Below are 16,147 nucleotides of genomic sequence, written 5' to 3' on the forward strand. Positions count from 1 at the left end.
TATTTAGTGAATCTGAATTCTAAAAATAATTATGAAATTCACATAAGACTATTTATTAAGATTTATAGGGATGGGTGTTTTAATATTTTTTTCTGATACCTGGATGTAGAAAGTAGTACAGTGAATAAATGTCTGTTCTAATTGACCATAAAGCCAGGATTTAAGCATAATAATCCTATAAAAATACAAGAAAAGAGCAGTGAAGGTAGGAAAGTAGAAAGTGACAAAGGAAAAGAGAAAAAAAAAAAAAAACCCTGAGTGTATCCTAAAGAAACACATTTAGAAGGCAGACATGAAAGGAAGCAGAGGGAACAAGAGTGTCAGAACATGGAAAATCAAAAAATTTTTGTCTACAATAAGTTGGTTTCCCCATAAACAAGATAAAGAAACTACACAGTCATAGTCATTTCCCATGCCACATTTCCTTAAGTCCAAATTTTAAATACTGTTTACATAAACCATTTTTTCCTTTTCATGAAAGTCAGTCTAGGTTTCTTTCTTTTTTTTTTTTTTTTCCAATCTCCCTTTTCTGCTATAAGTTTAACAGAAAACATTTTACACTCTGAAAAAATGTAGACCAGGTGCGGTGGCTCACGCCTGTAATCCCAGCACTTCGGGAGGCTGAGGCGAGCAGATTACCTGAGGTCAGGAGTTCAAGACCAGTCTGGCCAACATGGTGAAACCCTGTCTCTACTAAAAATACAAAAATTAGCTGGGTGTGGTGGTGGGCGCCTGTAATCCCAGTTACTTGGGAGGCTGAGGCAGGAGAATTGCTTGAACTCAGAAGGTGGAGGTTGCAATGAGCTGAGATCACACCATTGCATTCCAGCCTGGGCAACAGAGCAAGACTCCATCTCAAAAAAAAGTAGAAAACTGGCAAATTATTTAAAAATCGTATTTTATCAAACCATCTATTTACCTAGTAGAGAAGTTCTGCCACTTGCTGGTGATTCTACTTCTTGTATAGCACTAAGTTCATGCTGGTTTAAGTCCAAACCACATTTGACTTTTGCTACAGGTGGTTTTGAGGATCTTCTCCCCAGATCTTTTTCCAGATGCTCACCTATTAATGACAAGGTTGGGTATAATACAAAATCTATTAACATACTTCTAACTTTTCTTCAACTAGCAAACTACAGGGGACGAAAACGAGGAATAATCAGTGAAATAATTACAATCAAACACAATTATCTTACCACTTTGCTTGGCACTAGTATCATCTGAAGCCAAATGATTATCATCAGAGTTGTTCCTATCTGCATGCCTAATGTTTTCCTGATCATTTCCTGCTAGATCTTGTGTGTTAGGAAACCACTCTCTGAGCTGTCCCATCTTCTGGGTTTTTAAATCATTTTCAACTGTGGGCTTACTTATCTGAAAAAGTGGAGATGAGGGTGGGGAAACACAAGTTGGGGGATCATGTGAAGTATTCATTAGATTTTTATCTCCCTTCTTAAATTAGAAAGTCAACCAAATAAACAGTTCCATCAATCACACTTTACATTTTTATCTATATATATAAAAATAAGATATGCTTCTAATGCCAAAAAGATTTCCATTGAAAATACAACCATTTGGCCGGGCACTGTGGCTCATATCTGCAATCCCAGCACTTTGGGAAGCCAAGGTGGGCAGGTCACTTGAAGTCAGGAGTTCAAGACCAGTCTGGCCAACATGGTGAAACCACATCTCTACTAAAAATACAAAAATTGGCTGGACGTGGTGGTGCGTGCCCATAATCCCGGCTACTCAGGAGGCTGAGGCAGGAGAATCACTTGAAACTGGGAGGCAGAGGTTGCAGTGAGCCGAGATCATGCCATTGCACTCCAGCCTGCAGCCTGGACAACAGAGCAAGATTTTGTCTCAAAAAAAAAAAAAAAAAAAAAAAAAAAAAAAAAAAAAAAAAAGAAAATACAACCATTCACAGCCTTGGACTTAAAAACTTAGTCTCCAGCCAGGTGCAGTGGCTCACGCCTGTAATCCTAGCACTTCGGGAGGCCGAGGTGGGCAGATCATGATGTCAGGAGATTGAGATCAACCTGGGCAACATAGCAAAACCCTGTCTCTACAAAAAATACAAAAATTAGCTGGGCCTGGTGGCACATGCCTGTAATCTCAGCTACCCGGGAGGCTGAGGCAAAGGAATCGCTTGAACCAGGGAGTCAGAGGTTGCAGTAAGCCAAGATGACGCCACTGTACTCCAGCCTGGTGACAGAGCAAGACTCCATCTCAAAAACAAACAAACAAAAAACAAAACAAAAACAACTTAGCCTCCATTGCATCTTTCCATAAGAGATTATATTTGAGTATTTCCCTCTGCTTTTCTTTTGCGATTACTTTTCCTTTAAATGACCAGCAAATGTCTAGACGTTAACTCTTCCTGAACCCAACTTAAACTTCTTTTCTACATTAAAGGATTTGTAGAATTCTATTTAGACTAAATAATAAATTTAGGAAGTAGCCTTTCATTTATTTATTTTTTTGAGATAGGGTCTCCCTCATTACCCAGGCTGGAGTACAGTGGCATGATATGGTTCACTGCAGCCTCAACCTCCTGGGCTCAAGTCATCCTCCCACCTAAGCCTCCAGAGTTGCTAGGACTAGAGGTACATGCTACCATGCTTGGCTAATTTTTGTATTTTTTGTAGAGACAGGGTTTTGCCATGTTGCCCAGGCTGGTCTTGAACTCCTGGGCTTGGGAGATCCACCTGCCATGGCCTCTCAAAGTGTTGGGATTATAGGCCTGAGTCACCATGCCCAGCGGAACTGGCCTTTTAAAATAAAAAGGATACATTCAAATTTAGAACATACTCTTGTCTCCCCGGTAGGGCAACTATGAATGAGTCACTGGGCCAGAGTCTTATGAACAATTCAGATATAAGCAGCAGGTCCAGCTCTACATCAGCCTAAAATCATTGCCAGTTTTACAACAAGCCATAATAGCGTCACTTGAGAAAAAAGGATGGTATTGATTTTGATTTGTATATAAATGTCAACAAAGAGCACAATGTCCATTGCTGCATAAGATAAATTCTGCTAACCAGTTATCTTTTACAATTTTAATCTTACGGTAAGCTTAAAATCCATTAAAACTCCAAAATAAGAATCTACATTGTTTTGTGGTGTGCTTGCATGTGAAATTAACTGAGCTTCGGGCCAGGTGTGGTGGCTCACACCTGTAATCCCAGCACTTTGGGAGGCTGAAGTTGGTTTCAGACCAACCTGGCCAACATTCCGAAACCCCGTCTCTACTAAAAAAAAAAATACAAAATTTACCAGGTATGGTGGTGCACGCCTGTAATCCCAGCTACTTGGGAGACTGAGGCACAAGAACCACTTAAACCCAGGAGGTGGGGGTTGCAGTGAGCCGACATGGTGCAATGCACCACAGCCTGGACAACAGAACAAGATCTTGTCTCAAAAAAAAAAAAAAAAAAGAAAGAAAAAACAAAAGAAAATTTAAAAAAATAAATTAATTGGGCTTCACATAACTCTTAACCTCATAAACACCATGTGGGTGGATTGATTTTTGTTTTAACTTCCATATCATTTAGGGTGGAAAATCAAAGCACAGTTAAGGTCACAGAATAAGGTACTTATTCTCAATAATTGAAAACTTGTAATCCTAGTATTAAAAACTGATTTGGGTTTAAACTTCTATAGTTTCATTACTATTCAGGTTTAAAACATACCTGACTGTCTTTAAAGAAATCCTTCAAAGTCTCTTCATGTTTCTGTATCTGCTGCTGCAATGCTGTTTGTCTCTGTACAAGCAATTTTTCTTGGGCTTTCTGGCTATAATGCAAAACTTCTCTTTGTAGATCCAACTGCTTCTGAAGTCCCAAGTTATCTTGCTGAGCTAAGACAGGCTGTGAAAAACTCAGAAGTCTATCTTGAAACCTTGGGATCACAGGACCACTTGGGGGAGCTGCATGTTCATTCTGGGATGAATACAATTCACAAGTGCTTTTAGGTTTAGCTTCTGCAAAAGGTAGTGGAATAAATGAATGCTCTGTTTCCTTGGGTAGCAACAAAGAGGGGACAGTATGCTCAGCAGATTCACTTTTGTTCAACTTTCTTTGTTGGTTTAAAGGCAGTTCTTCCTGGGGTTTCTCATAAGAATACACTACTTCCCTTTGTGCATCCAATTGTGCTGCCAAATTATCTTGCTGAGGCAGAACAGGCTGTGATAAACTCAAAAGTCTATCTTGTAATCTTGGGATCTCAGGATGACTTGAGGGAACAGTATCATTACCTTCGGTTGGGAAAGACTTCTGGGTTCTTTCAGAGTCAACAATAGGCAGTACTACCTGGGATAAGAATGAAGAGGAGCTAACTTGTTCAGATGATACTCTTTTCTCCAATTCACTTAATCTTTGCAAAAGCAATTCTTCTTGGACTTCCTGTATAGATTGAATGGCTTTCTTCTGTGTATCTAACTGCTGTTGAAGTACCTGCAAATCACCATGGTGAGACTGGATAAAATGCTCAGAAGATACCTTTTCCTCAAATTTACATGGTTGTGACAAAACCAGTTCTTTCTGGGTTTTCTCAATAGAAGGAAGTAAATCTGTCTGTGCATGCAAGTGTTCTTCAAGTGCAATCGAATTATCTTGCTGAGGTAAAACAAGATGTGATAAGCCCAACGGCCTATCAGGCAATGTTATCGCTGAGTGACCTGAGGATACCATATTATCACTGTTAATTGAAGATGGTTCTTGGTTTCTTTCAGATTCAGTAAGAGGTAATGAGGTGAATGAATGCTGTGGTACTAGGGGTAAGGAAGAGGTGTCAACCTGCTCGGGAGATATTCTTCCCTCCCATTCACTCTGTTGATGTAAAAGTAATTCTTCCCGAGCTTCTTGTCTAGCTAGAATGATGGCTTCTCTCTGTGCAGCTAACTGTTCTTGAAGTGCCTTCAAATTATCTTGTTGAGGCTGGATAAGTTGCGATATCCTCAAAAGTCTATCCTGCAATTGTGGGATCTGAAGGTGGCCTGAAAAAATTTTACTTTCACTCTCTGTTAAAAGAGGTTCCAGGATTGTGCCAGACTCAGCTGAAGCTAACGAGGTAAATGAAAGCTGTACCAACTGGGGTATGAATGAAGATGAGCCACTTTGTTCAGAAGCTGTATTTTCTTGGGTTTTCTGGCTGAAATGAAAGGCTTCTTTCTCAGTGTCTAGCCATGCTTGGTGTTCCTCCAAATTATCTTGTAGAGGTAGCATATGTTGTGAAACTCTCAAAAGTCTTTCCTGACATCTTGGGATCTTAGGATGGCTTAAGGGAATGGTACTGTCACTCTTGATTGATATACATTCCTGGAATCTCTCAGATTCATCTACCTGGGAAAGGGATGAAGAGGTGCCAGTCTGTTCAGAAGAAATCTTTTTCTCCAATTCACTTTCTTTGTGTACAAATTCCTGAGTTCCTTCTTTAGCACCAAGTATTACCCTTTGTATTTGTGACTGTTCTTGGAGTATTGTCAAATTTTCTTGCTGTGGCAGGCTATGCTGTGGAAAACTAAGAGACTTATCCTGAAATGTTGGGATTATCAAATGACTGGAGGGAACGACATTCTCCTTCTCAGATAAATAAAGCTCCTGAATTCTCCTAGGCTCAGCTTTAGCAGAAGCTTGTGAAGCAACTGAATGCTGAACCACCATTGGTGAGGATGAAGAGCTCACTGGCCCAGACTTACTGTCCCCCAAATCTCTTTGTCTATGTAAAAGTAATTCCACCTGAGCTTCATGCCTAGCCTGAAGAGTATCCCTCTGTTTAGTCAACTGTTCTTGGAGCAACTTCAAACTATCATGTAGAGGTAGGAACTGCTGTAGGAAACTCAAAGACTCATCCTGAGATTTGGGGATGTCAGACTGGCATGAAACAAGTCCTTTATCACTCTTAGATGAATATTGCTCCTGTATTTTTCCAGATTTCGTATCAGCAGATGGTAGTGAAGTAAATGTATGCTGAGCTACCTGAAATGGGAAAGAAGAGGGCTCAGCCTGTTCAGAACATACTCTTCCATCTAATTCACTCTGTTTATGTACACACGATACTTCCTGAGCTTCTCGCCTAGCCTGAAGGCTATCCTTCTGAATATTCAACTGCTCTTGGAGAAATTTAAAATTATTTTGCTGTGATAGGATAGGCTGTGAAAGACTCAAAAGCCTATCCTGAAGTTGTGAGATCACATCATGGTCTGAGGAAACTGCAGTATTATTCTTCGTTGGTGAAGATTCCTGCGTTCTCCCCAAATCTGCTTTGGCAGAAGGCAATAAAGCAGATAAATCTGGAGTTACCAAGGGAAGGAATACCGAGAGGCCAGTTTGCTGTTCCAATTCTTTCTGTTTGCACAAAAGCAACTGTTCCTGAGCTTCCTGTCTTGCCTGAAGAACTTTCTTCTGTAGGTCTAACTGTTCTTGGAGGGCCTTCATATTACCTTGCTGGACTGTGATATTCTCTGAGGATAGCAAAGGCCTATCATACATTTGGTTGATTATAGAATGGCTTGTGGAAACTGTACTTTTGCTCATGGCTGAAAAGGGTTCTTGAATGTTTCCTGTTTCAACTTTAACAGGCAGAGAACTAAAAGAACACTGAGGTACCAGTGGTACAAATGAAGAAGGTTCAGTTAGATGGGAAGATATATTTTCACTATTCTCTGAGAACAATTGTTGGGAATCTAAACTTTGAAAAGTTGTTGCCCTAAATGTTTCAGATATTTTTCTAGCATCCTGTGATATTAGTTGCCTGTCATGTGACAAAGCCCTTGAAAGTGTCTCAGAATTTTCGGGGACCAATTTATAGTCTCTCTGTTGTGTTTCGGTCTGAGAGAATTGCCTTAGATGTTCTTGTGATTCTAAAGACTGATTGGTTAAAGTATCTGAAGCGCCTGATGTTTCTGCTGTTTCCACCTGTCTTTGTGGAAAGTCATTTTGTTTCGCTACCTGAAAATGATCTTGTTCTAATTTGGAGGTCTGTATAGGTTGTATGGGTTGGTATTTGTCAGGACTCAACTTGAGTCTCTGACCTTGATCCCAGTGCTCTGATATAGCAGTTGGTCTCTCAGATTTCCATGACGGCACTGATACGACAGAATCAGTTATCAGTGATGGAGCTGACATCGATGGGCACCTTTCTTTTAACATAGTTTGATATTCAAGTAATCGCTTCCTGGCTGTTTCAACAGACTGCCTGTGTAACCTAACAAAAACAAAAGCAAATATTCTTTTTTAATGAAAAACAAAAAGCCCCATATCTATACATTAACTTTAACAAACAGCAATCTAGGATTGGTAATACTCATGGTGAAAAGAAATTATACTCACACTGTCCTTTAAGAATGGCAGTTCTAAATGCCATAGTTCTAAGGAAATCCAAATTAGATCCTCATGTAAACGAAATAATAAATCCTAAAAATGTAGCCACATATGATCACATATAAATTATAACCTAGCTAATACCTGTTTTGTTGTAAAAGCTGATGTTGATAGTTACGAATCATCTGCCTATGACTATCTTCATCAGAAATTACAGCACATGATGCTGGAGCAATGCCAACCTAATAAAAGACAAAGTTACTAATTAAAAAGCAAATTTAGAAATAAGTATTGAGGTATTTTTACATGCAGTTCTATAATTGTAAACTTCTATACAGCTTTATTTTTTACAAAATGACTGGCATTTCCATTAGTAAGAAATGAACTAATCTGGCATTCTCCTTTAGTGCAGGTCCAAAAGCTCAACGTACGCATTACCTACAAACCATGTTCATATCTATTAATATCCTATAGAAACTGAAAGATGAAAGCCGTAACTGATGCAAATTTATTCATATATACATACATTATATTAAAAAAAGACCAAATAAGAATTACAAAGGCATTTTACTTTTATTATTATTATTGTTATTTTTTGAGATGGAGTCTCGCTCTGCAACCTCCACCTCCCAGGTTCAAGCGATTCTCCTGCCTCACCCACCGGAGTAGCTGGGATTACAGGCCACGTGCCACCACGCCCAGCTAATTTTTGTATTTTTAGTAGAGGTGGGGTTTCACCACATTGGCCAGGCTGCTCTCGAACTCCTGACCTGAAGTGCTCTGCCCGTTTCGGCCTCCCAAAGTGCTGAGATTACAGGCATGAGCCACCATGCCTGACCATCCATTTTACTTTTTTAAAATGCTATAAGTGCTCATATTTTCTTGTCCCTCTCACCAAACGATTTATGTAGTGATGAGATTTTCTGCATCCTACCCCAGTCGGTTGAGTTTTTTTTCTTTTTTCTTCTTCCAGCTGAGCCCTGAAGCAGTCAGTTTCTAATCTTAATTTTTGCTGTTCAATTTGTTCAAGTAATTCCAATTGCTTTTGCTTCTGCTCTTCTATTTCCATTATCTAGGTAACAAAAATACTATTGATCTATTAACAACAAACTCATACAAAGGCAAAGCTAACACATATTCTATTTAAAAGAAATTAGGTTTCTTCACCAAGAGTACCAATTTTCAAAGAAGTAAGTGGTGATGCTTTATCTCTGTTGTTGGCACTGAGTAGCTGTTGAACAGCTATTCTAAGTAGTTTTGTAGTTTTAGTAGAGGCAGGGTTTCACCATGTTGGCCAGGCTGGTCTCAAACTCCGACCTTGGGTGATCCACCCACCTAAGCCTCCCAAAGTGCTGGGATTCCTAGACTGGGGATGGGAGTAAAAGATGGGAAATGGGAAAAAGGGATAGAAGTAAAAAAAGGCAGAAGGAAAAGAAAGAATAAATAAATAAACTATTTCTACTTTCTGAGAGCACAGGGAAACCCTGATCACCACTGAAGAACTACCCTGAAGTAGCAAACGATGTACAGCCAAATTCTACGTTCACACATTTAATAGTATCAATAATGAGTAAAGAAATTAAATATCAAGGCCTCCTAAAATACTTTGATTTCTTACCCATACTCATTAAGAGGTATAGTTATCTAGATGCAATGAAAAACATTCTGTGTCTTTTTTGTCAGGCATGGAACAGAAGAAAACGGCAGAAAGATAACACATAAACTCTAGTATTACACAAGCACACTCACACTCTAAGTAATATGAACGTGTTTTGAGTTCATGAGAACAAAACTAGCCTGCCAAATCCAGCACCTTAGTCTCCTCCTATCTGCAATTTAGCTTTTGTGGTTTAATTACTCAGGGTCAATAGCAGCCAGAAAATCTTAAACAGAAAATTCCAGAAATAATTCATGTTTTAAATTATGCACTATTCTAAATAGTGTGATGAAATCTTGTACTGTCCTGCTCTATACTGCTGAAAACATGAATAATCCCTTTGTCCAGCATATCCATGCTGTAAACTGGACCAAGCCATTTGTTACTTAGTAGCCATCTTGGTTACAAAAACTTGCCTGTTGCAGCATCAACTGTGTTGTGCTTGTGTTCAAATAACCCTTATTTTACTTTAAAATGGCTCCAAAGCACAAGAGTAGTAATGCTGGCAATTTAGATATGTCAAAGAGAGGCTGCAAAGTGCTTCCTTTTAGTGAAAAGCTGAAAATTCTCAATAAGGAAAGAAAAAGAATGATAAGCTGATTGCTAAGATCTATGGTAAGAGTAAATCTTCTATCAGTGGAATTATAAAGCAGGAAAAATAAATTCACCCATAGTATATACAGAAATCAAAAATCAATATTATCTGCAGTTTGGTACTATCAAGCATCCACGAGGGGTCTTGGAACATATACCCTGTAGGTAAGCAGGGACCACTGTACAGTCCCTGATAGACAGATAAATATTTACTGAATAAGTAAAAAAAGGCATGCACGTTGTTTTATTACATAAAGAACTAGAGATAATGAACAATGATCTTGTTTTCAAAATAAAAAATGTTTTGACCCGATTCTTTACCTATTCCTAGTTAGGCAACAGTGACTTAAACTGAGTTCCTAGACAGCTCCTCTTCCTTACTTTCCCTTACTCATAGGAACCCCTGAATTTAGACTGTTTACAGTTCTGTAGTACATCTACAACTGTACTATCCATACAGTGGTTACTAGCTATATGTGACTACTTAAATTTAATTAAAATTAAATAAAACTTAAAATTCAGTTCCTCAGTTACACTAACAACATTTTGAGTATTCAACAGCCCATGGGGCTAACAGGTACATACTGGACATAGATATAGAACATTTCCATCATCACAGAAATTGCTACTGAACAATACTGTTCCAGGCTATTGACGAAAAAAAAAATTTTTTTTTTTTTTTTGAGATAATTTTGTCGCCCAGGCTGAATGCAGTGGCACAATCTTGGCTGACTGCAACCTCCGCCTCTTGTGTTCAAGTGATTCTCCTACCTCAGCCTTCTGAGTAGCTGGAATTATAGGTGCGCACCACCACGCCCAGAGAATTTTTGTAGTTTTAGTAGAGATGAGGTTTCACCATGTTGGCCAGGCTGGTCTCAAACTCATGACCTCGGGTGATTCACCCACCTAAGCCCCTCAAAGTACTGGGATGACAGGTATGAGCCACTGCGCCCGGCCTGAGAAAGTGTTTATCTGACAAGAAATACTGGCTCACGGAATTATCATTCTCCAGCTGTATTTCTGAAAAAAACTAACTAGGACTATAAACTGGCTTGCTTAGTAATAATTAGCCTCCTTCAAGGTAAGTTGGGTTAAAAAATATTTTATTAAAAGTATTAAAAGTAGAGGAGACCAAAATTATAAGTTAAGTAGATTTTTCTCTTTTTTTTTGAGAAGGAGTCTCACTCTGTCATCCAGGCTGGAGTGCAGTGGTGTGATCTTGACTCACTGCAACCTCCACCTCCTGGGTTCAAGCAATCCTCCCACCTTAGCCTCCCGGGTAGCTGGGACTACAGATGTGTGTCACCACACCTGGCTGATTTTTGTATTCTTAGTAGAGACAGGGTTTCATCATGTTGGCCAGGTTGGTCTCAAACTCCTGGGCTCAAGAGATCTGTCCACCTCAGCCTCCCAAAGTGCTGAGATTTCAGGCATGAGTCACCATGCCTGGCCTAAAGAGGTTAAAGTTTAGCTTGGGCAACACAGCAAGACCTCATCTCTACTTGGAGAAAAAAAAAAAATTAGCTGGGCATGGCGGCCCATACCTGTAGTCCCAGCTACTCAGGAGGCTGAGGTTAGAGGATTGAATTGAGGAGGTCAAGACTGCAGTGAGCCATGATCATGTCACTGTACTCCAGCCTGGGCGACGGAGCAATAAAAGGGGATTGTATATTAAAAGTTTTTTTCTCTGAAGTATTATTTTTCAAAAAACTTGTGAGATTACAAAGCCCATCTGAGTGTCTAATATTATGACAAGGACTTGTTAATTCAACAATTATTTATTGTATACTTGCTATGTACAAAGCATTGTATCAGAAACTGTGTAGGATAAACTGAATTTTTTTAAAGATAGTCTCTGCTTTTTAAAAGCTAATAAATTTTATAGGGAAGATCTATACAAATATATAAAATATAAAGCAGACGAAATAAGGGTTGAATGAGCAGTATGAGCAAAGACAACATGCATTTTATCAGCTGAATGTTTGTGTAAGACAATGTCAAAAACATGATATCAACAGTAGCCAGACATTAAGACAAATTGCATTGGTCAAACAAAATTATATAATAGTACCTAGGGGAAAAAATAAACCTTTAAAAATAAAATTTCAAATTACCTGTTTCTGTCTTGCTGACATTCTAATCCTGGCTGCTTCTTCTTGAGGATGAAGTAGAACTGAACTCTGAGCTACAGTTGTGATAGGCAGAGCCTCATTTATTTCTAGGGGAATGCCCCGAACAAAAATTAGTTTCAATAATTTAGAATTTTGACACCACTATAATGCCCTTTATTAATATATCACATGTAATTTTATTAAAAAAAAAAAAAGATGCCAGGAGTCAAATTTAATTTGAGGATGTGATAAAAAGAAATACCTTGTTCTTTTCCAGAGTTTGTACCACACGAAAGTGGTTTATCTTCACTGGCAAGTGGTCCAGACTCAATTGTTAGTGTATCACTTTCAACAACTGTAATAGATAATACCACTGTTATTATGAATATATCATCATTGTCAAACCTAAAGCAAGATAATAAAATTCTGGTATTAACAGATTCAATCTAGGGCCATCTGAATGTCTCATCTAGTTAAGATCTAGTCACCTTCCTGATGATCAGATACATTTCTCATTAAACCCAAGCCTAATAACAACAGAGATGAAAGACTGAAATTGCGAAAATGTGAAGAACTGATTTAAAAGATACGCTGATAGGGTTTCAAACACAGGAGAAAAGCATAAACAGAGTGGAAATAAGATATCAAAGTTAAAAAAGAGAAGCTAACAAAATGTCAGTGTATCTTTGATATATTTGGATACTAGGTTTTTAAAAAATAATTTGTGAAACCAGAGAAGAGAAAGAAGTTAAAGCAATTTGTTCTGATCATAATTGGGTAGCCAGATACTCTGCATGGAGCTATCCGTTCGTTCACTCATTAATTCATTGGGCACCTACTTATGTGGCAGATGCTGGGGATACCACAGTGAATGAGAAAAGGCTTCAAGGAGGCTTTACAGAGTAGGTGGCAGAACCATCATATAAATATCCCAGAAAAAATTATAAAATTAGAAATTGTGGGCCGGGTGCAGTGGCTCACACCTGTAATCCCAGCACTTTGTGAGGCCGAGGTGGGTGGATCACAAGGTCAGATTAAGACCATCCTGGCTAACATGGTGAAACCCCATCTCTACTAAAAATAGAAAAAATTAGCCAGGCGTGGTGGCAGGCGCCTGTAGTCCCAGCTACTCGCGAGGCTGAGGCAGGAGAATGGTGTAAACCCAGGAGGCAGAGCTTGCAGTGAGCCGAGATTGCGCCACTGCACTCCAGCCTGGGCGACAGAGCAGATTCCGTCTCAAAAAAAAAAAAAAAAAAAATTAGAAATTGTGATAAGTACTATATAAAAAAAAAAGTGAAGGGTTATACAATAGAGTATAATAAATAGTAGATTTCTGGGGCAAGATGAAATATCTCTGAGGAAAGGACATTTAAGCAGACACTTGAAAGGTAAGGAAGAACCAGCCAGGTAAACAATGTGAAGATGTATAGGAGATCTTTCCAGACAGACTAAAGGGTATAAAAGGCCCCATGAGGATAAAGAAACAAACCTTGGCCCATTCAAGGAACTGAGAGATCAGTGTGCATGGTTTTAGTGAGGCAAGGAGGGGAAAAGAGCCAGATGAGAATGGTGAAAGCCTGCTCATATAGGCCCTTTATCTTTTTTTTTGTTTGTTTCTTTTGAGACAGAGTCTCATTTTGCCACCCAGACTGGAAGACAGTGGTGTGATCTCAAGCTCCACCTCCCAGGTTCACGCCATTATCCTGCCTCAGCTTCCCGAGTAGCTGGGACTACAGGCGCCCACCACCACCACGCCTGGCAAATTTTTTGTATTTTTAGTGGAGACGGGGTTTCACCGTGTTAGCCAGGATGGTCTCGATATCCTGACCTTGTGATCCGCCTGCCTGGGCCTCCCAAAGTGCTGGGACTACAGGCGTGAGCCACCGCACCTGGCCAGGCCCTTTTATCAAAAGAACTTGGTCATGGATTGACCCCATGAGAGTCCCCTTTTTTGGATTTCAACACCATATTCTCCCCTACTTCTCTGGCCACTCCTTTTACTGACTTTGCTGTCTGCTCTTTCTCTAGCCATCTTCTAGATGTTGGAATCCCTCAGATGGTCTTACAAGCCCTCTTTTCACTAAATTACTTCCCCTCCAAGTGGTTTTCTATGCCTATGGCTTTAAATATCATATGTATGTCTAGATTCCAAATTTACCTCTCTTGCTTTAAATTATTCGATTAATTCAACAAATGTTAACTGAGCACCTGTTTTGTACAAGGCAGCAGTCCAGACTCTGGGGACACAGCAATGTACAAAATCAAAGTTTCTATCCTTATGGATGGGTCGGGTAGGCATTAAGACAATAAGCAAAATAAGCACCAAAGTCACTTTACTGGGCCCATCAGATATTGATAAGAGCTATGGGGGGAAAGCAGGGTAAAGGGGATAGGAAGTGAAAGGTGTGGAGGTTGGGGTAGAGGTGGGGAGTAGTAGAAGTGTGCCATTTTATATAGTCAGAAAAGGCCTTATTGAGAAAGGGATAGTTGAGTAAACATGTGAAGGAAGTGAGGGAATGAGTCAAGGAAATACCGGAGAAAAAGAGAAGTCTAGTCAAAAAGACTAGCAATTGCTAAGACCACGAGTCCTATGTTTGCTGTTTGAGAAACAGCGAGCAAGCTGGCATCTACAGTGTAGAAGATGGGGAGGGAGGTATGGCAGGCAAATGAAGTCAGAGAGGTAGTGAGTATGGGAGTAGTGGTGGTGGGGGTGTATGTATGCAGGTCATATAAGGCTCTGAAACCACTATAAACTCTCTGGTTTTTACTGAGTGAAACTGAGTTATTGGAGGGCTTCATCCAAAGAAATGACATGAGATTACTTGCTTTTAAGAGGACCACTGTGTTAAGAGACGATAATAGGGAGGTGCAAAGGCTGATAATAGCAGGCTACTACAAGAATCTACTCTAGAAAATGAACATGGCTTAAATTAGGATGTAGGTGGAAAAAAATGGTTGGACTATGGATATATTTTGAGGGTAGGGCCAACTGGATCAGCTAATGGTTTGGACATAAGATATGAAAAGAGGGAACCAGAATGATTATAAGGTTTTTGGCTTGAGCAAGGGAATTAACATATTGCCAGATACTGAAATGTGGAATACTATAGGAAAAGCAAGTGTGTGGTGGGAGGGGATATCAACAGGTCACTTCTGAACAAATTTAAGATATTATTAGATATACAAGAGAAGGAAACAGTTAAATAAGTAGGCGAGTTCAAACAGGAAGCCAAAAATAGAAATGCACACTTGGGAGACATCGGCATATAGATGATAATGTAAAGTGTGACATTTGAGATCAACTAGCGAGTTTTGATATAAAGAGAAGGGACTTGAGGAATGAGCTCTAGACTAAGCAATGACTAACAATGGTTAGTCATTGTGGAGATGTGGATAAACAGCAAATAAAATGCAAGAGAAAATAGTAAAGTAGGAAAACCAAGGGAAGGTACTGTCAAGGGGCCAAGGGAAGAAAATACTTCATGGCTTCCTGTGGGACTCAGGATAAAATCCAAAACCCAAATATAGACCACAAGTCATTTTTCTCAAAAGCACAGAAGCCAAACATTTCTATACAAATCCAATCGCATTTTAAAAATAATCGCAATCAAGAAGATACTTGAATTATATGTGAACAGATACTTTATAACTTCTGGAAGTATAGTTAATAGCCTGTTTTTCCAATCAGAAAATTATTTAAAATTAGCAAATAAGAAACCAAGTAGCTGGTGGGAATACAACATGCTCAAAAGCCATTAACATGTTCATATATCCTTTGATCAGGAGTTATTCTTTAAAGAGTCCTTCCTAAGGAAGGAAATAAAGATGTGGGCAAAGACTTCACTAAAAGGATGCCCGCTGTAGCACAAAAATGCCAAGAAAAATTAGAAAACGGCCTGAACATCTCAATAAGGAACTGGTTAATTTTGATTCATTGATTACATTGGAATGAATATACATAAATAACAATACTAGATTAAAAGTGGTCTGAAAGAAGATTAACCAAGGGGTTTATAATGTTTCTTTGTTGCTTTTAATTAGGAGGATTATGTTTTGTTCCTTTTAACTTCTATTTGATTTTTCAGAAATGAACCTACTTTTGAACAACTTAAAAGAGTTTATATAAAATGAGACTCTTGGAGAGAAATACCTTGTTCCTGCCCAGAGGATAATGTTCTCTCTTCACTGGCAATTGTTCCTGACTCAACCGTTGGTGCTTTACTCTCAATTTCACTAACAGTCGTAATCATTTCACTTTCATCCTCAGACATGGATTTAATTGTCCAGAGAGATTTTTGGCTTCGGATCTTATTTAATAATTTTTTAAAAAGAACTTTTGAAGGAATCTGTTGGGTCTTCATTACCAAGGGAACTAAAAGAAAGAAAAAAGGGAAAAAACTTATTTAGCATCTATTGTATTACCAGACAAATTGTTCCATCTTATATTTGGTCACTGCTATAAC

At 38.9% G+C, this 16,147-nt stretch overlaps 1 protein-coding gene across 4 annotated transcripts in view; it reads right to left on the bottom strand.

Annotated features, from left to right (window-relative positions):
* The window catches only part of CEP295 (centrosomal protein 295), a 71,290-nt gene that overhangs the window by 28,473 nt on the left and 26,670 nt on the right, over positions 1 to 16,147 (bottom strand). For 2 of the 4 annotated variants that reach the window (XM_030917393.1, XM_030917390.1), the window contains exons 10-17: positions 15,835 to 16,056; positions 11,947 to 12,039; positions 11,688 to 11,791; positions 8,257 to 8,394; positions 7,467 to 7,564; positions 3,693 to 7,206; positions 1,197 to 1,374; positions 920 to 1,063 (exon numbers count right to left, since the gene is read on the bottom strand). In XM_030917393.1, coding sequence (XP_030773253.1) covers positions 920 to 1,063; positions 1,197 to 1,374; positions 3,693 to 7,206; positions 7,467 to 7,564; positions 8,257 to 8,394; positions 11,688 to 11,791; positions 11,947 to 12,039; positions 15,835 to 16,056 — 4,491 coding nt within the window. Of the gene's footprint in view, positions 1 to 919; positions 1,064 to 1,196; positions 1,375 to 3,692; positions 7,207 to 7,466; positions 7,565 to 8,217; positions 8,395 to 11,687; positions 11,792 to 11,946; positions 12,040 to 15,834; positions 16,057 to 16,147 lie in introns of all 4 variants that reach the window. The other 2 variants (XM_030917392.1, XM_030917391.1) reach the window with 1 other exon arrangement.

This window comes from Rhinopithecus roxellana, chromosome 15 (assembly GCF_007565055.1).
Source record: "Rhinopithecus roxellana isolate Shanxi Qingling chromosome 15, ASM756505v1, whole genome shotgun sequence".
Classification (NCBI taxonomy): domain Eukaryota; kingdom Metazoa; phylum Chordata; class Mammalia; order Primates; family Cercopithecidae; genus Rhinopithecus; species Rhinopithecus roxellana.